Below are 20,771 nucleotides of genomic sequence, written 5' to 3'. Positions count from 1 at the left end.
GTCAGCCTCCGGTGTTTAATGGTAACCATCTGAATCAAACTGCTGCATCAGCAAAGTGTAGTAAAAGTAAGATTTGCTGAAACGGTGCTCAGTACTTCCTAAGACCTATAGATGAAGGCACAAAGCCGTGCAGCCTGGAATTTTGCTAAATCAATCTGCAAAGAGGTCTACCTCGACAGTTTGATGTCGTAAAATGAACAAGCTGCTTGGCTTTCATATTGTCTCATGCAGGTTGGAACAGGAAGTCAGATATTAATCTTGGGGGCCAGAAGACTGATAATACATTAATAATAACATGTAATAATCCATTTAAAGTCTTAAACTACAGTACAAAGAACACCAGTCAGAGGTCTTTGGTTTGCACATGAAGCCCATTTTGCACCAGAAGTGACAATACAGTAAATGCACCACATGATACAACCAACCAATCTTTTGCTGTGTGGTTTTTAATGATAATTTTTATATTCGTTATTTCTCTGTAGTACATCTGCCAAACACAGCCCACGAACAAATATTAACAGATGTAATAAACAGTTATGCAGGCATGCTGTATATTCAGAACCAATCAATGAAGGCTTCTGTGGTTATGCAACAACTAAGGCTGGACGATGTATCGATATATCATCAATATCATGATGAACAACTACGTGATACACTTTTCTGAGATATCGTTGGTATGGTGATGTATTTTTGTCGCTTTTAATAATTACAAATTCAATGGTACTGAAAGATGCCGTTGATTTGATGTAATAAAAATTGTTGTTTTTTTTTTTTTACTTAATCTTCTTTGTCTTTGTAGGCATTAAGGAAAAGTATCGTCAAACTCGCATTCATTTTTTTTGTTTATTTTAATTGCAGACAGTTTGTTAGCTAAATTATATATCGTGATGTGCATCATGTATCGTAGAAATGTCTTCAATTATCGTGATATCCTGATTTTTGTCATATCACGTTCATACATTTGAAAAAAAAAAAAACCCAAAAAAACAAAACAACAACGATACAAAAACAAAATGAGTTATCCCTGATACACCATGCTTCAAAAACAACCACTGAAAAATCCTGTCAATAATCTACATCCACGAAGAGCGATACTAGGTTTTCCTGAATGTCCTGGCTAGGAAATATAACTCAGCCGACTCTTTCCTACTTGCTTTGGGCTTCACAGTCTTCACGTCTTGAAAAGCACGGGTAAGACCTTCCCGGAGCTTAGGTGCAAGCGCTCCATCCCAGTACTTACACAGCAGCGAGCCTCCAGGCCGCAGCAGCTTCTCGGCCAGCTCAAGCAGTGAAAGACACATGCACACGAGTCTCTCCTGGTCCAGCTCCCTGAGCCCAGTGGCATTGGGTGCCATGTCACTGAGGATGACATCAGCGTAAGCTTGAGGAAGGAGCTCCTGCAGCTCGGCGTGAGTAGAGGGGCTGGTGATATCCCGGTTGGACAGGAAGTGGGCACCTTGCAAAGGGGCAATGTGCAGCAGATCTATTCCAAATACACACCCTCTGGCTAAATCAGGCCCTGCAACAAGGAAACCATGAAAAAGGAAAATCTATTAAATCATTGTGAAGTGAATATGTCGGTTTAAAAATTCAGAGTGGAAAATCATTGATCAACTGTTAACTGATTACAAATGAGCCTAATGCCAGAGGCTACGTCATGAAGTCATATGGACTGATCCAAATGCACCAAAGTTCATACTTTCACTATGTCACTAAAGTTTTGGAAATTTGGACGACGCCTGCATGGCTTAGGGTGCCATTTGATACAGAGCCTTAAACACGTGAATGATAACGCAACAGATCATGTTGAAATACTGCATTACTCTGATTGCCTGGGTGTTGGTGGTCCATATAATTTTTTCCCCCGATTTATAAAGTCTGGCACAGTGACAGAAGCTAGAGTTCTGACTTTGAGCATATATTTTATTGACAGTCAGAGGAATGTGTGGGCAATTTGGCCAAATATTAAAGTAATAAAAACTCAGACCACTAAGGTTTTGGCTTAAAATGTCTTGTAATTGTACTGCACTTAAGTAAGGAATTAAACATAATGGGGAGTGATGTTAGAGGAAAATAATCAATGACCGGGAAGTGCGGATTACTCTTACAACACTAATGTTTATTCCCAATAAAAGCACATCCCGTAGTCTCTCATTCCTGTAATACCACAGCACATTTTTTATGTATTAATGAATAATACATGATACATTTTTATTATTGAGGTTATATTTAATGCTGTGGAACATCCATGAAAAGTGGAAATCGCTCACTGTTGCAGAGGACGGCCCCACATGGACAGCCTAAAGATCAGGGAGATCACTGTGGATGGTGCCACTTAAAAACCATGAAGATGGCTTTGGACTGCAGTTCATATGAACAGTTCTGCTACAGTGGTTTAGGAATATAACTGCCAGATTTATTCCCTCTTTGCCATTATAATAAGCTCCAGTCTTCTGGGAAGGCTTCCCACTAGATTTTGGAGCGTATCTGTGGGGATGTGCGTTCATTCAGCAACAAGAGCGTTAGTGAGGATGAGATCAGGCGCTGATGTTGAGGTGAAGAGGCTCCAGTTCCAGTTCATCCCAAAGGTGCTCAGAGGGGTTGAGGTCAGGACTCTCAAGTTCTTCCACTCGAGCATTAACACACCACTTTGTGAACAGCTGGAACATGTCTGGGCCTCTTCGTTCCAGTGAAAGGAAAAAGACATTCTCTAGACAAGTGTGTGCTTCCAACTTTGCGGTAACAGTTCGAAGAAAGCCGACGTATAGGTGTGACGGTCAGATGTCCACAAACATTTGACAATATCGTGTATAAAACTTGATTTAAAGCTGGAACGATCCTCAGCGTTTGCTGTTATAGAGAATGCGTACTAGAAACAAAACAGTAGAAAACAAATCCGATTTGAAATACTTCCCTGCAGAAATACAAACAATAGAAACCCTCACAGAATTTATAATGGTTTTAATGGGAATTGTATTGGTTTAATGGTCCCTGTGGGTCTCTGGTAATTTGTTGCCTGCTATTGGTGGCATGTTATTTCAAGTGGATACCATTAAGGACCAATAATGGTAATAGTTTTAATGGTTAGCTGATGGTTTCTAATGGTATTTGTAGTGGAAATCATTAGAATTTCTGCACTGGTTTCTATTGTTTGTTTGTTTTTCAGGTGTTTTCAGCAGGGTTGGAACTTACGTTCCCCAGTTGAATTGACCCTTTGCACTGCTACTTGGCTCCAGGCTCCGGGTGCAGCACCGCAGTCTATGACACTGAGACCAGGCTTGAGAAGGCGGTATTTGTCATCGATCTCCAGCAGTTTGAAGGCGCTCCTGCACCTGAAGTGCTGAAGGTGAGCTGCTTTAACGAAGGGGTCGTTCATCTGTCGCACCATCCAGCGCTGCTCTGCTCCACTCTTCCCCTTCAACCTCACAGGAGCTTTCTTCAGCACCTGGGCTGAACTGTGAATGCGGCATCGTTGCAAATAAAGACATTTCCACATGATTTATGAGTCTGGATCTCCGGAAGAATAAAACATCCGAGTTATACCGCGTGTATACATCCAAAACAACATCCACTACAATGCTTATTCATCACTGCTTTATGTTTTAAAACATCCAGTTAAGAAGAAACAAATATAGAGTGGATCGTTTCGACGTTTTTTTAATGATGTTGTCCTGTTTATGTTTACGACTGTAAGTGATAGTCGTAAACATAAGTTGTTGTTTTTTTTTCAACAGCGTGTCTCTCATGAACACATGCTGGAGGCTCTGCTTCGTCTTTATTTTTCAGTTTAATTGCCGCCATATTGGTGCTTTAACGCCACCTACTGGTGTGGAGTGTGGACCCGTTTCCTAAAATATCTCCCCTTAACGATTACTACAAAACAAAATAAAAATCAAACAAGATATTTTAAAAAACACACTAGAGTATACACGAGATACTCTACTGACCTTTCTGGAGGTCACATATAGTAATATAATATGTTGTTTTCTCTATGTTTTTTTTTTTAAATAGCAGGGTCGATGATTCTAGTCGAGATTATTTCAGTGTAACACTCTGTGGGCGGAGTGTAAACACTCGCACGCGGGAATACATCAGGAGTTCAATTCATTGCATTCTGTATTTAGTAACTTCAGGATTAATTCGGTATTTTTGAACATATTAACTGTACTGTAATACGTCCTTGAACAAGTAAGATGTTATATTAATGTTATTTTGCTGTTTGTTATCTGTGAGTAGTAGTACAACGGTTATTAGTTGCTTGGGTCTTTATTAGTGATGGGAAGTTCGGATCATTTTACTGAGGCGGATCTTCGAATCTCGTTCAACTAAATGAAGGAATCTTTTTTTTTTTCTATGTCATTTCGTTCATTTCAGCAGAATATAACTAAAATCTGCCTCTCTGTCTGTCTCTTTGTCTGTCTGTCTGTCTCTGTGTCTGTCTCTGTGTCTCTCTGTGTCTGTCTGTCTCTGTGTCTGTCTGTCTCTGTGTCTGTCTGTCTCTGTGTCTGTCTGTCTGTCTCTCTCTCTCTCTGTTTGTCTCGCTCTGTCTGACTCTCTCTGTGTGTGTCTGTCTCTCTCTCTCTCCTTCTGTGTCTGTCTGTCTGTCTCTCTTTCCCTGTCTCTCTCTCTCTCTCTCTCTGTCGGTCTCTCTTACCTTGTCTGTCTGTGTGTCTGGCTCTCTCTCTCTCTGTCTGTCTGTCTCTCTTTCCCTGTCTGTCTGTCTCTCTTTCCCTGTCTGTCTGTCTCTCTCTATGTCTGTCTGTCTCTCTCTCTCCTTGTGTGTCTGTCTGTCTCTCTCTCTGTCTGTCTCTCTTTCTTTCTTTGTCTGTCTGTGTGTCTGGCTCTCTCTCTGTCTGTCTGTCTGTCTGTCTGTCTGTCTGTCTCTCTTTCTTTCCCTGTCTGTCTGTCTCTCTTTCTTTCCCTGTCTGTCTCTCTGTCTCTCTCTCTCTCTTTTTAAACCTCCCCTCACATCAACAATTATACATGTCACTGTGTTAATCTTTTCGTGCATAAATAATTTTCATGTGCATATCTTTAGATTTTTACACTTAAAATGCCATCACAAGAATTTGATGTTGCCTAAATATCAGATATTAATAAGTAAATGAGTTTAAAAAATAAACAATATAAAATAAATACATTTTCCAATGTCCAAAATTTGTAACACTCATGTCTAAAATATATAATGAAAACAACCTTTTTTTTTTTTTTTTTTTTTTTTTTTTTTTTTTTTTTTTTTTTTTTTTTTTAGAAAACATCCTTTCTGAACTTACCAAATTTACACAGTATGGGACTGATGGAAAGACGTTTAAAAATAAATAAATAAAAGGTTTCCCCACAGAAAACCAAGAAAGAAAGAAACAAACAAAAAATGTAATCTGAGGTGATCAGTGGAGTCTGGAACAACAACAAAAAAATTAGGGTTAAATTATTCGTGTTTTTTTTCCATTAGTTTTAAATTAGTCTTAAATTATTATTATTGTTTATTATTATGTAAAAAGTTAGTAAAGATTGAGAACAGTTAATAGTCTAGAGAGCTACAGAAGATCTCAAGTGATTTATACCTCATTTTCCTAAAATATAAAAAAAAGCTTTAATGAATGTGGGCACTGCATGAAAGAACGTTTTTTTATTCGTTTGTTATTAGTCTTAGATTATGTGGCGCGTCTGCCGTACAAGAGGAATAATGTATTCGAAGGAGTGCTTGGATATGAACTTAAAGTTCACGTTACAGCCAGAACTACTATGCGAGCCGTGTAGTTATACAAAAATAGTGCACACTCTCTGACCAATCAGACACGAGCTTTTAACCGTGCTGTAGTATAAAGCATTTTAATGACTGCAACAGTTGTGGCAAAAAAAACAAGCATGTCGTGCACTATGTATGATGTAATAAACTGCTCCTGCATGATAAGGTGCCATTTGGGATTGAGCATCAATAACTAGGTCGATGTGTTTTATTAGATGTTCACGAGGAAGCTGCTGACGCTGGTGCTGGTGGTGCAACCCGGCCGTGTGCTGCTCGGCATGAAGAAGCGCGGCTTCGGAGCTGGGAAATGGAACGGCTTCGGGGGGAAAGTTGATCTCGGAGAGAGCATAGAGCAAGCAGCGAGGCGGTGAGGAGACCCGATAAACCTAATCACTGCAAGTAGCCTGGAGACAAAGTACAGCTCTGACTGGAAGCTAGAAGTTATTTCGGCTCGATCCCAAATGAAGTTGACTATATACTGTAGTGCACTTCTGAGAAGTTATGTAGAACATGATGAAAAACAATTGATGAAACTGCGGCCTTAGCAAAAGTGCATTAAGTCGCTGAGAAAACCCGTCAGGAAAATTGAATTCCGGGTCCGATGCTTGTTTGTGATTGGACACGTCTAATGTCAGTCATTTTACAGACACTCCACAGGCCACCTAAAGTTCTGGGGGTGGAGCTTCACGAACATTCGAACCCACCTAACTGACTTTAGAGAGCTGATTTTCATTTAAAATATATTTATTATATTAAATATACATTTCTTTAAATATATTCGTACCACCGCACGGCCGTATTCTCAAATCCGATTGGTCAGAAGATGCTCGTAATTATTTTCAAATCATATCGCACACCACAAAACAAATCTGAACAGTACTCATTTAAACTTAAGATCAAGCAAGCAAGGGAGCTTGTCAAATGAAATGGGAAACAATGAATCTTTTTGGTGATATTTTTTCAGATCAGAGATACAGATGTAATTAAAATTCCTCACGTTAAAGCAGAATGATATCAAGGGCACTCACAGGAAATATGACTGTTCAGCAAATATAACTGCTGTGCAATAAGATCTTTAGTGGTACAACTTGTACGCACACCGTCCTATTGGTGTCGTTCAGTTTCCATTAAACCCCCAGAGGTGCCGGATAAATTAAAAAATGAACATACCTTTGCAACAGTAAAAAAAAGAAAATATGTCGTAAAGGATAAATATTAGAAATTACCCAATGATGACTTGCTAAGTACGATGGATATAAAAAGTCTACACAACCTTTAAAAAGGTTTTTCTTATTAAACCAAGTTATATCATTTTAGAGGAAAAAATAGAAAAGTTATACAATAACCTGGTTGGATAAGTGTACACACCCTTTTATAATTGGGGACGTGACTGTGTTCAGAACGAAGCGATCTCATATTCATAAGTAATCATCACACAGCTGTCATCAATGAAGTGATTCTGATAAACCCCAAATAAAGACCAGCTGTTCCTGTAGGATTTTCTTCACATCTTCTTGGTTTCATCTGACTGCTGAAGCCATGGTTCTCAAAGAGCTTACACAGCATGTACGGTATCTCACTTGTTGATTTCAACGAGGAGTATAAAAGATTTTCCAAAACATTAGATGTACCAGGGAACACTGTGAAGGCCATCATCATCAACAAACAGAGAAAATGGAGCACCACAGTGATATTAGCAAGAACAGGATGTCCTTCCATAATTTATAAAAGAACAAGACAAATAATTACCAGGGAGGCAGACTAAGAGACCTACATTAAAGGAGCTGCAGGAATATCTGACGAGTACTGATTTACTCTCTGCATGTGACAACAATCTCTCATATTCCTCACACGTCTGGTTTTGGGGGAGGGAGGCTAGACGGAAGCCCTTTCTCACAAAATAAAAACATCCGAGTTCAACTAAATCTCCCCAAACCATGTGGCAAAATGTATTATGGTCTGATGAGACCAATTCCAAAATGTATGCTTGGTGCAACAAAAAAAAGCACTTCACCAAAAGAACACCATATCCAAGGTGAAGCATGGTGGTGGCAGCGTCGTGCTTTAGGGCTGCTTTTCTTCAGCCAGAACTGGGGTTTTTATCAAGGTGGAGGGAATCATGAAGAGCTACAAATACCAGTCGATTTTAATGCAAAACCTTCAGGTGTCTGCAAGTAAACTGAAATAATTTCACCTTTCAGCACAACAATGACTCAAAGCATACGTCCAAATCAACAAAGGAACAGCTTAACCAGTGTGTTTGAATGACCTAGCCAGAGTCCAGACCTGAATCCAACTAAAAATCTGTGGGGTGACTTGAAGCAGACTGTGCACAAGAGAGGCCCTTACACATATGACAGAGCTAGAATGTTTTTGCAAGAAAGAGTTGGAAAATATTGACAAAATGTGGCACGCTGATGGACTCCTCCCCAAATAGACTGAGTGGTGTAATAAAATCAAAAGGTGCTTCAATAAAGTGGTGCTTCAACAAATACTAGTTCAGGGGCGTGCACACTTATGCAACTAGGTTATTGTAAGGGTTGTTTTTTTTTCTTCCCCCACAAAAAATATTTTAGATATTCTGATTGTTTTTCACTTAATTTGTATACATTGTTATTTAATATAAAGTGATTTTAACTTGGTTTAATTTTTTACATCACAAAAATCTGCCATTTTAACAGGGGTGTGTAGACTTTTTTTTATATATCCATTGTACATCTTGTCATCTGTTTGTTGGGTTTTTTCATTTTATCCAGAACAAAAGAATTATATCAGCATCACATTGACTTTATTGTTAATTCCCATACATAAGTAAATGTCCATATCGATGAAGTAAAATGATTCGTTTTATTTTATCTTTACTAAATCGCAGTATGCTTGGACTCTGAAGTCCCGTGCGGTGGTCGTGTTTTTTTGTTTTGTTTGTTTGCTTTTTGATTGAAAATGTCTTGATATTTTAAAGAGAGCTGCTGGAGGAAAGCGGCCTCACTGTAGACACGCTGTGCAAGATCGGAAATATAACGTTCGAATTCGTCGGAGAAACGGAGCTGATGGACGTGCATATATTCCGAGCCGACGATTACGACGGCGAGCCGACGGAATCGGAAGGTAATATCAAACCTGCTGCGTTTGCGGCACACGATGCACTGCTCGAAAATGTTTGACACCCTGTTAACGTTTCCATTTTAGAAATGCGGCCTCGGTGGTTCGACATCGACAAAATCCCCTACGGCGAAATGTGGGCAGACGACGTCCTCTGGTTCCCGCTGATGCTGCAGAAGAAAAAGTTCTTGGGCTACTTCAAATTCCAAGGCCATGACGTGATCCTGGAACACAAGCTCAACGAGGTGCAGGAGCTTTGATCAGACTCCTAGATGGATGCGATCAGGTGTAACGAATGCGACTTCAGGTGACCGCTTGTGATCAGACCTCGTGAGTGATGTTGACATGGCTGTGCTTTAGTGCAGGTAGCACCTCTGTGTACACCTCTAGAAGTTTTAGAATAAACTATGAGCTGTTATCAGTTCGCTCTTACATACATTGTGCTATTTTCTTCCTGCTAGAAACATTTGGGGGTTTCTTCCGGGTACTCCGGTTTCCTCCTCCAGTCCAAAGACATGCATTGTAGGCCGATTGGCATTTCCAAATTGTCTGTAGTGTGTGTGTGATTATGCCCTACCATTAATTGGTACCCCGTCCAGGGTGTCCCCCACCTTGTGTCCCGCGTACCCTGGGATATGCTCCAGGCTTCCCCTCCACGACCCTGTCTAGGATAAGCTGTACAGAACATGGATTTATGGAAGTTGATTTAAGTTGTAGTTTTCTATAATTAACTGAATCAAATGCTTTCAAATAGTAAACCAGTTACACAGAGCCTGACGTCAGTTTTTTCTTCATTATATATATTCCTCATTTTAGGATGATGGCTTTCACCTTGAATCATAAACTATACAGAAGACTAGGAAGGTTTCCAAGGGGACAAAAAAAGAAATGTCTTTTGCTTTATTTGTTACACAAAATGTTAAGTACTTAAAGGTTTTGTATTTAAATAATAACCAGTCTATAAGGTTATACAGGCAGAACAAGCATTAGCGCTACTGCTATTATTACAAGTTTGCATAAACTATGGAAAGCGAAATTTCTCTTGCTTTCTGAGGTAAAGACAATCCGGAAGGCGATGTCATAATGTTTATAATTTCATGATAATCTTTCATCTGAAGCAACACCGTCACACTGAAATATATTTAAACTTATCAGATAAAGTTAATTCCCAAATGCCGTTATGTTCACTACGGTATGCTCACTAAACAGGGTGTGATGTTATTTAACCTGTGAGGTGCACTATACTGAACTGCCTTCCGGAGCAGGAGGAAAGTAGTGAAATCTCTTCCAAGTACAATTTATTTGAAATGTAAATGTAAATATATGGGACAACACCAAAGGACCATGTAGCCAACTTTATCCATGAAATCTAATCACAAGTGGTCACTGAAGTCTCGCTCGAAAAGACCAGATGAGCCGTCTCAGAGAGTGAGACACACAGAGAGAGAGTGACAGAGAGAGAGGCAGACAGACAGAGAGAGAGACACAGACAGAGAGTGACAGAGACAGACAGACAGAGAGAGAGACACACAGACAGAGAGTGACAGAGAGAGAGACAGACAGACCAAGAAAGACAGAGACGGTGAGAGACACAGAAACAGAGAGTGACAGAGAGAGAGACGGAGAGAGAGACAGATTGAGAAAGAGAGACAGACAGACAGATGATAACATCCTGAGACGGCTGTTAGATCGGGGTCTCACACACACTGTGTTGTGCTTAAGAGCAATGATTATACTGTCTTATATCATACTGTCTTACACTGATGATGTTCTAATAATAGGTTTTTGTTGTTAAGTGAGTATTTCCTACATGCGTTCCTAACATTACCTGTTCAGTAGTGTCTGTACAGTTCTTTTTTACACAATAATATGATTATAATCACACAGTTAGCCAACAGTGTTATTGTTTGATCCTCACTATAGGCTTTGGAGGCTATAGAAAGGTTCTTTATGCGTTTTTATCAAAAACGTTGTCTAATGTCACAGAGTTTAGTTATCACAGATATCTGTAATTCATTTCGTGTACTTAAAATACTAGTTATGTCTTTGTACACTGCAAACAATGACATATCTTGAATGTAACGAATTCAAAAGTATCTAGTATTACATAATATAAGATTAGAGTAAACCAAATATTAGATTATTAAACCTATTTCTTACTAATTTCAAGCTTAAAATGAGTTAAAAACTGTCTAGATACGGGTTCAGTAATCTTATATTTGGTGTATTATCTTATAATAGGAACTATTAGATAAATCTGATTTCAAAATCAAGACATTTCCACCTGCTAAGCTGTGTAAGTGTGTAATGGTTCTTCACATATGAACAGAATTATTGCGGTTATTCCACAGTGTCATGTATTATGTAAATTTATCCTAAAGAAGGGAATTTCTATCAGTGCTCTGTTGAAACTGTAATACGTTTCTGTATAATGAGCAATATGACTGACTCCGTTAGTGCTCAGAGTAACAAGCAGCTGATTCAAAATGGTTGATTTATTTTTGTTGGCACTTTGTTAGCCAACTTAAATATCCTAATAAACATCATGCACCTTAACATCCCTTTATGTTTCGTGAGCTGATTTTTATTAAAAAAAAATTGCCGTGTTGCTCAGTCCCTCATTTCTATAAAGATAAAATGCAAATATTTTGACATGGTACCTTTTAGTGGCACGAGTTGGTTAGTAGTCAGAAATAGTGAAACTCTACCATGCAAATTTATGCAAAATTACCATGCAATATGCTTTTGTACAATATTGAATACAAAACACAAATCTCTTGCTTAAATCTCTTGCTTTATTGTTGATTAGCAAAGATGCACATATAACAACAGTAGAGCAATAACAGAGGCAGCGGAGAAAATAATGTGTGAGAGCACGCACGTGTCCAACACATCCATTTAGTAAGAAATTAAAGTTGTAATTTGCCCATAATGCCAGCAGAGGGCAAACTATGGTCCATGCTAGATCCATCAAGCAAATAGAAGTTATAAACTGTTTGCAAAAACTAAAATGAATAAACAAAAATGATCCAAAATGGTCCTCTGCAAAAAAACAAAAACAAACAAAATTTATACAAAACATTAAATTTTGTATAAAGCATGGCCTCTATGAATAAATCAGGATACTGGATAATAAGCGAGGCATGGCTCACCCCAGTATGGCACACATGGTCCATTAGATAATATACAGGCAAAAACACTGGTATAGAATATCTTTATTTCTCTGCTTTAAGTTAATAAACATTTCATATCAATCTTTTTAATTTCATTTTACTTCATATTTTCACCTGAGATGTACTAATCTAGGAATGTACACATTTGCTTTAAGAAAACATCTGAAACCATCTTTAGTATGTCCTTCCTCTTCTGCTATGTATATTATTAATGCCTACTCTGAATACACATACTCTAGATTTGGGCTCAGACTTTGCAACTATGAGGGGGAAAAAAAGAAGAACAGAGCTAGTCGAAGCTCTGGCTTGTTTAGCAAGGAATGGATTATAGTAATAATCTTGACACTATGCCACTATTACAATTTTTATTTTTTCCCTTCAAAAGATTTGCAGTAATACACTACATGTGGAAATAAACTGCGTCTTTGCAGCAATACTGCCATCCTCTGGCTGTAAACGTGTTGTACAGAATGTTCCTTATGATTCTATACAAAATGAAGAAGTGTTATTCTTAAAATTACATCCTTAGCTTAATAATGACCTACATAGCATATAGGACTAATTAATAAAAAAAAAAGAGCAAACTTTCTTTTTCATTTAAGTTACCTTACAAAGATAGTAAAGTAGTTTCATACAAAATATGTTTGTGTCATTTTGCCATCAAGCTCGGCATGAAGCGGCGCTGATAAAGAAAAGATCGATACGGTTCTGCATAGAAATGAGCTCGAAGTAACAGAAAAAGAGAACCATCATACATGGTAGTGTTTTTGTAGGATGCGTAAAGGAAAGAACATCGCCTGAAGTGGTTCTGGCAGCCCAGCGTTTCCATTTGTCCCATGTCTTAGCACCACGTCCAGGCTATTTTGGCGTGAGAGGAGGAGACTGACCTCCATTACTGTCTGCAAAAAGTCCACTCAGCTTGGAGTGAAGATTGATCCAGACCTGGCCCATCTACATGGAGATGAAAGACAAGATCATGAGACAAGCAGAATACCAGACTTGGACTAGGATTTTATGGAAGCCATAGAGAACGTTCCTTCACATTTCCTGCACAATTTATTTTACGTTTTTTTTTTTTTTGGAACATTTTTTGGACAGTTGTACAAATATATGACTATGAATAGACCAGCACATTAATACCATACTCGACTTGACCTTCTACTAGTACGGAATCGTGGAGAGACCGCCAATGGCTTTCTGTTGAATTAATTCATCGATAAGATTTCGTTTAATATGGCCATAAAATACCCGTAGTGGTAGCAGAAGTCTCAAGGTTATAAAATGTGTGCGCAGTTTACTTCATGGAGAATGTAACCGCCAGTTAAATACGTCTGTACGTAACAGATTCATTCTCAAATTAATTAAAGTAGTACTTGCATTTTAAAAAAACGCTGCCCATAATTTAAAGCTGCTGAAAGTGCAAGTTTAAGTAGTCGGATCTCGTAACGTCTCGGTAATGAAAGAAAAACACACTATATGGCCAAAAGTAAGTACGATTTTGTCCCAATTTTGCAAAGATAATAAACTCCACTCTTCTGGGAAGGTTTCCCCACTAGAGTTTGAAGCATGGCTGTGGGAATGTGTGTTTGTTAGTGAGATCAGGCACTGATGTTATTGGGTGAGGAGGTCTGCGGTGCACTCGGTGTTCCAGTTCATCCCAAAGGTGTTCAGTGGGCTTGAGGTCAGGGCTCTTTTACAGAGAAGCTTCTGTTTATGCTAATTCATGTTAATGAACCTAACATGTTCCCTGAAACCAAGTTAACTGAAACCCTCGCAATTTACTTAATGTTTTCCATGAATGAAACCAAGGTGTCATCAGCTACTGTAGACAGGATGTTTTAAGTGGTATTGTAGTAGCATCCAAAAACATATCCATACTGGCTGTTCTGTCACTGTCATTTAAACTTTTAAGCTTTTAAAAACTCAGAGTTTAGTGGTTTGTGATTATTTTCTATAAACCTGTGCTGCAGGATCTAAAAATCCACTTTAAACTTGGCAAAATGACACTTATATAATCTGTGGCAAAACAATGATGTCTTAATTCACATTATAAATTCCCTTGTAGTGATCTTAAAAAGTCTTGTTCGTTAATAGTCATTGATCAAAGTTTAACTTCGGAACTTTAGGCTGCTAAAAACTTTGTATTGGCTAAACACTTCCTAATATTTAGAAATATTTTAATTAGAAATGGATTCTGAATGCATTTTTCTTCCACAATGTGTGCATGTATGCATGTATAAGGCATGACTTTGGTTTGATCCATATGGAATTTATGGCATATGGAAACGAAACACTGAGTCAGCTCTAAATGTTAGCCTGCTTATGATTGGATACAAAACCGGACGCCGTTTAGAGGCAAAACGTTGTTGCCGTTTTAGTGGAAGATGACCGACAAGGAAGATTTTGTCTTAAAAGTGATTGATATGATGAATCTAAGTAGGTTCATGAGCACACAAGGTTAAAAAAAGAAGAAGGTTCAGTTTCATTTAAGCTTATCTTTAAAGTGCACCTTGTTTTTGAAACGTGCCTAATTTTGTTTTAAAGGTCTCATACAATAAATTTACATGCATCCAAGGACAAAAAACACTTTAACATGCTCATAATTTAAACTGCAGCATTAAATTTTCCCCCCAGTGTCACAAACGACTCATTCAATGATCCGTTGTAAAGGCTTCGTTCTAAACTCCTCCTTTCAGAGAGCATACTCTGTTCTGATTGGTCAGATGTCCCAGTCTGTTGTGATTGGTCTACCGCTGTCAGTGTGTTTCAATAAGGAAACACCCACTACCATAATGACTTTCAGCTCCTTCTGTTCGCAAGCAGCGGATGAAGACCAGAGGCGGGGTTTTTTGTTACAAACCTACGTAAGTTAGTACAGGAAGTAAAGTCTGGAATCACTAACGACTCGTTTCAGCTGTTGAGAACCGGTTCCTTCTTTTGGGAGTTATTAATTTTGTTTGTCGTGTGCTTTGATTTTTGAAACTTTGCAGACGTTTTTAAAATTCACAAACAGCTCTATAACATACTACATGAAAGGTGATATTTAAAAAAAAAAACATGATAGGTGCACTTTAAAGCAGAACAAAAACACTGACACATTATTCCTGTTTGGTTAGGTTAGTTTCTTCATTCTGGCCATGACACCCATATGTGCTTGTTAAACATCCTATCCCAAAGGCATGGCATTAATATTGAGTTGGACCCCCTTTACACACTTCTGGGAAGGCTTTCCTCTAGATTTTGGAGCGTGGCTATGGGAATTTGTGATCATTCATCTATAAGAGCGTATAAGGTCTGGAGTGCAGTCGGTGTTCCAGGTCATCCCAAAGATGTTCAGTGGGGTTGAGGTCAGGGCTCTGTGCAGGACATTCGAGTTCTATCAAACCAACCTTTGTCTCCATAGAGCTCATTTTGTGCTCATGGGTATTGTCATGCTGGAACACCTTTGGGCCTCTTAGTTCCACTGAAGGGAAATCATAATGCCACAGCATACAAAGACATTCAAAGACAATCATCTGCCTCCAACTCTGTGGCAAAAGTTAGGGGAAGACCCAAATATGGGGGTCATGGTCAGGCATCCACATATATTGTACATCTTTGGAGGGCGCAGGGGGTGATGAGTTACAGCTTGTGGCCTGTCACTGGGGAAGTTCTATATCCAGTGGATGATTAGTGGAGGGGTGTTGTGATGGTGCAGTTTCTTGGTGTTGCTAGATGGGGTTGAAGGCAGAACTGTATTTGAAGATGATCCTGTCAATGTGTAACAGGGAACGAGGGACTTCTGGCCATGTGGGCTTGGAGCCAACTTTGAACTAGAAGACTGGATTTCAGCACTTGTCACTCCAAGCACTATATGATTATAGAAGTTAAGTACAACCAGGAGGCTGTGGTTTAGTTCTTAAGAGTGTGGTTTCCTAGCTACTGGAATAATTGTAGATGTTTTCAAGAAAGCGTGTACAGAGGGAACATGGATGGATTCCAGAAAAGACTGGGAACATATAATGGCATACTGCTTAAGGCTTGGGGCCTTGTCAGGCTTACACTCCCCTAGCAGTGAATGAAGTAGAAACCATTGGCCCCGAGATGATGACTAAGGCTTGCAGCAGTACCTTACATTCATCTTAGCAGTTAAGGGTGTCAAATCGTGCATTAAATATTTAGAACTTCTGGAAAGGACGAAAGGTCATTTTATTATTGCTATATATAATGCACCGTGTGCCTTCATGGCCTTTGGATGCTCTCATCTTTTTGAAATGCTTATTTTGCTTTTTCTGAATCCCTGTTGAAGTATCCGTTTATATTTACCCTTGACCCTGAAAATGTCGATCTTCGACAAGCAGTTAACGATTTTCAGGAATGACCAGTCCTGACATTAAAAAGCCTTGATGTTTTTAGTTTGAATGAGTTCTTATATGATACTAATAGACTCTAATAGATATATGAAGCATTTTGAGTTGAGCATTTCTTGAAAAGGGAAAAGTGAGAATCAAGTGGTGTATTTTAATTTCAAGTATAATCATTCAAATCAACATTCAGTTCAAATATATGGGCTGATTAAAAAATAATAACTCTTAATGGCAACATATTTCTTTACAGTTGTGATGTTGTTTTCTGGTGCAACCAGTGAAGTTAGATTTTATAGTCTGTTATTAGTACCTTGATGTTCTTGTTTTGTGTTTGACTACAGTGTTACATAGCTGTAGTGTTAAAAGTTTGTTGTAATCACTCTTTCCTACAGGTCAAAAATATGTGACACGAGCTCTTGGAGGGAATTCACCAAAAAAATCCCCAGACAGGTGGAGTTACTGGTCATGTGAATTTTGGACAGGGAAGTGGATGCCTTTCATACTTGGGATGAATTGCTTTCAAAGAGCCGTCTTTTACAATGCGTGGCATTCACTTCCTTTTTCGTAAAGTAACCAAGTCACCATGTTTTTCACTGTTCCCTCATCTTCCCTCTGTCTGTCCACATCATGTAACTTGAATAGCCAACAATTCTTACCTCTCTGTGACTCTGCACTTGTGAATTGACGAAGGCCCCTAGGATGTGTGAGGTGATGGGGAGGTAGGCAAAGATCAACTGGCTTTCCTGATGCACACAGAACAGGGAAAAGTAGTTTCGTAGCTCCATCGTCTGGATTGCATTCTCCTGCTGCAGGGGAAATAAAGTCACAGAGATATTGTGTGCTGAATGATGATTATGTATCAAGGGCTTGTAACTCAGCATTCCCACCTTCATAGAACAACTGAGTCAATCACATCACCATGTGGGCAGTTTAACCTTTATGTGCCTAAAAGACTTGGCATGTAGAGCAAGTCAACATCTGGTGGTGAGGAACATTCTGTCCTTTTTACTTCCTCTGGTTCAGTTTCTTCTTGAAAAGGGAAACCAAAATTCCCCAGTGCTCTAGAGAGGACATTACTGTCTATGTAAATAACCCTCTATTAATTTACTCTGTAGGCAGTTTCATTTGAAGGGAATGGGCCAAGTATAAGAAGTGGCCTCCTAACAACCCTGTTACTTACAGTACAGGTGCATCTCAGAAAATTTGAATATCGTGGAAATGTTAATTTTTTTCCGTAATTGAATTCAAAAAGTGGAACTTTCATATATTCTAGATTCATTAAAGTGAAATATTTCACACCTATTTTTGTTTTAATCTTGATGATTACAGTTTACAGCTCATGGGAATATAAAATTCAGTATCTCAAAATATTAGAATAAAGAATATATAACACAGAAATGTCGACCTGAGAAGAGTGCTGATCAGCTAATTAACTCAAAACACCTGCAAAAGTTTCCTGAGCCTTTAATCTCTCAGTCTGGTTCAGTACACACACCCACAATCATGGGGAAGATAAAAGTAAATGTTGCATTTCATTTGGAAATCAAGGTCCCAGAATCAAATGTGTTGGTATATAGACAAGATCATAATGTAACATGATTTTATTTCAGTTGTCAGAACACTTCCAAAAAATGTTCTAGAATTCTTGCTTAATCATATTTAATATGTGATTCAACATGGCAGTGGCTCATCCATAGGGTCAGGTGGGGCGAATATTAATCCTCATTCACAACCTCTCCTCATTCCATACGTTTCAAATCCCGTTAAAATACTAATGATCTCTTTCGAGTGACTACCGATTTTAAAATTTTGCTATTTGACCGATAGAAAGCCAAACTTCCACTGATTTGCTCGTCTTTCTAGGTGTTGCGCAATCATGGAGCAGCGTGCTATGATGTACAGCACAGAACTATTACTATTGTAAGATATGTTTCCAAGATTGGAAGAGGAGAAACGGGATTATGTCCGTACGTCTGAAATACATACTGATGTGTGAAATAATTTCCCACACAAAGGCTAAGAAAAAGAAGAAAAATGTCTCCCTTTTTCCAATGGCCAAATTCTTGGGAAAGTTTCAGGTATTTTGAGTGGTTTTTAAGATGAGGTTGAGCTGGAAATTCCACTGAAACCCTGTCAACCCTGGTTAATGATATTCCATTGAAAAAAAGGTTGAACAAAAGTATGTCTGAAACCCCTTAAAACAAGCTTCTACTCTAACCGTATGCTGGAAGACTGTATGTTGTTGACACTCAACTGACTATTACAGGGTTACTCTAAAAATTCACTAGATAGAAGCCTATAGCATGAGTCATGTGAGATAGCATCTCGACTTAATTTAGTTTGACAGGAGCTCGTTATTAATGTCATCCCGCCCCACCAAAATCACAAACCACTGCGGAACAGTGGTCGCTGTGTTTCGTTTTAATGGTCGGTTTCTGTAAAATGTTTTTTATTTATTTATATTTAAATAACTTGAAAACAACTCTATAATAAAAGCACACGCAGCTTCCTACAGTAAATGTGTTACAAGTAAAATCACCTTTACATACGTATTTAGACCCTTTAATTAGTGCTCGGTTAAAGCACCTTGGCATTGTTGAATATGAAGTTTGGCACCTCTGGAATTGGGGAATTTCTCCCATTCCTCCATTACAGAACATGTCATGTTTTGTCAGGTTGAACAGGAGTGTCGTCATATTATTTTGGGTTACGGCTGTGACTGGACCCCTTTAGGACACTTTCAATAGCCACCTGTGTGCCTGATTGTTTTAATTCATTGTTGTGCTGGAAGGTGAACCATTGCCCCAATCTGAGGTCATGCCCATCGTTGAACAGATTTTCGTCAGGGATGTCTGTACTCTGATCCATTCATCTTTTCTCATATCCTCTCAGGCCTCCAAGCCCCTGCTGCTGAAACACATCTTCACGACATGATGCTGCCACTACAGTGCTTGGCCAGGTGATGAGTGGTGCATGGTTTCCTCTAGATCCATTGCTTCACATACAAGCCAAAAAGTTCAATCCAAGGTCACAGAGTCTTTTTTTCTCATGGCCTGTGAATCCTTTAGTTGCCTTTTGGCAAACTCGAAGAACGTCTGGCCACTCTACTATAAAGGCCTGATTGGTGGAGTGCTACAGAGATGGTTGTCCTTCAGGCAGGTTTTCCATGCAGGACTTCAGGACTTCCATCAGTGAGACCTTTCGGTTCTTTGTTACCTCCTTGACAAGAGCATTCTCCCAAGGTTTCTCAGTTTGACTGGGTGGTCAGCTCTAGTAAGAATCTTGTTAGTTTCAAAGCTATTCCATGTAAGAATTACAGAAGTCATAAGGGACCTTCAAAACTCCAGAAACATTTTGGATTTCCTTCACCAAGTCTGTATATTGACACAATCCTGCAAGACAAATCTATGAAATTGTTTGAGAGTTGTTGAAAGATCTCGAGGATGATCCTGCACTCGTTTTCAAGTGACCGAGCAAAGGGTCTGAATATTTGTGTAAACATGAGGTCCTTTTTTTAATACTTTTGATGAATTTACAGAAAAATTATGAAAGCCTGTTTATGCCTCTTCATTACTGAGTCAATATTTTATAGAAACAATGAGGAAAAACACCACCTCACATATACAAAGTAAAATAAATATTGGTTTTTTTTTCTTGTAATATATATTAATGTGTAATTGTGTCTATAAGAAGACTGACCTGGACGATGCGGGATTCCAGCTGCTCCACGGACACCTGTTCTTTTGACTGCACGGCTGCACTCATCATCTGTCTCTTCATCACACTGTACTTCTGAAGGGCCTTCTGGTGCTCGTGCAGAACGCCCTTCTCGTGACGCTCGCACAAGTCCTACACCGTATGCAGTAAGCAGCTTACACATTTTACGTTTTAAATCCACTCTAAAAGGTTTAGGCTGTAATCTGTAATAATATATAATCTACAAAACATGAACAGGTATAACCATGCTAACACTTTATGCATACTCACCCTGTACGACTGTAGCAAATCTAGGAAGAAGTTCAGTTTTTCCACCACATCATCCTCTTCCCTTTTTCCCTATATATATATATATATATATATATATATAAAAAAACATACAATCGCCTGGGCTTGGATTATCTCTTCTGTGTCCTGCATCAACACTTTCTATAAATGAGCCAGTACCTGTTGGGCAGCTTTGTCTGATAACAGGGAGAATTCCGAGGAAAGGCCACGGAGAGAGAGTCTCAAATCAGCCCACATGCTCTTAGAGGAGTCCAGGACAGGCACGGGTGAGGGGTCACAACCCAATGTACTGGGGAAATGAGTAAAAATCTAATAAAATGCAATCTATGGGATGCTGAAACACAGCACATCAAGCAAATTCAAACCAAACACAGCGATATACCATGTATTATTTAC

General features: G+C 38.8%; 3 protein-coding genes across 4 annotated transcripts in view; 1 reads left to right on the top strand and 2 right to left on the bottom strand.

Moving 5' to 3' along the window:
- Positions 1-440: 440 nt before the first annotated feature.
- Positions 441-3,872, bottom strand: mrm2 (mitochondrial rRNA methyltransferase 2). The gene is made up of 2 exons (XM_053612777.1): positions 3,193-3,872; positions 441-1,519 (listed from the first exon to the last, which is right to left on the bottom strand). The coding sequence occupies exons 1-2, from the start codon at positions 3,494-3,496 to the stop codon at positions 1,095-1,097; spliced, it is 729 nt and encodes a 242-aa protein (XP_053468752.1). The 5' UTR covers positions 3,497-3,872; the 3' UTR covers positions 441-1,094.
- A 29-nt stretch (positions 3,873-3,901) lies between these two features.
- On the top strand, positions 3,902-11,406 carry nudt1 (nudix (nucleoside diphosphate linked moiety X)-type motif 1). Its single transcript, XM_053612778.1, has 4 exons — positions 3,902-4,188; positions 5,965-6,116; positions 8,712-8,857; positions 8,939-11,406. Exons 2-4 carry the CDS (start codon positions 5,965-5,967, stop codon positions 9,109-9,111), a joined length of 471 nt encoding a protein of 156 aa, XP_053468753.1. The 5' UTR covers positions 3,902-4,188; the 3' UTR covers positions 9,112-11,406.
- Positions 11,295-20,771, bottom strand: part of snx8a (sorting nexin 8a) — a 25,941-nt gene continuing 16,464 nt past the window's right edge. For both annotated transcript variants that reach the window (XM_053612776.1, XM_053612775.1), the window contains 5 exons: positions 20,535-20,664; positions 20,358-20,426; positions 20,070-20,219; positions 17,027-17,176; positions 11,295-12,975 (listed from right to left, as the gene is read on the bottom strand). In XM_053612776.1, the coding sequence (XP_053468751.1) occupies positions 12,883-12,975; positions 17,027-17,176; positions 20,070-20,219; positions 20,358-20,426; positions 20,535-20,664 (592 nt within the window). In that variant the 3' untranslated portion in view covers positions 11,295-12,882. The remainder of the gene's footprint in view (positions 12,976-17,026; positions 17,177-20,069; positions 20,220-20,357; positions 20,427-20,534; positions 20,665-20,771) is intronic.

This window comes from Ictalurus furcatus, chromosome 24 (assembly GCF_023375685.1).
Source record: "Ictalurus furcatus strain D&B chromosome 24, Billie_1.0, whole genome shotgun sequence".
In the NCBI taxonomy this organism is placed as follows: Eukaryota; Metazoa; Chordata; class Actinopteri; order Siluriformes; family Ictaluridae; genus Ictalurus; species Ictalurus furcatus.
The sequence above is the reverse complement of the archived record's forward strand: the minus strand, read 5'-3'. Positions and strand labels throughout refer to the sequence as shown.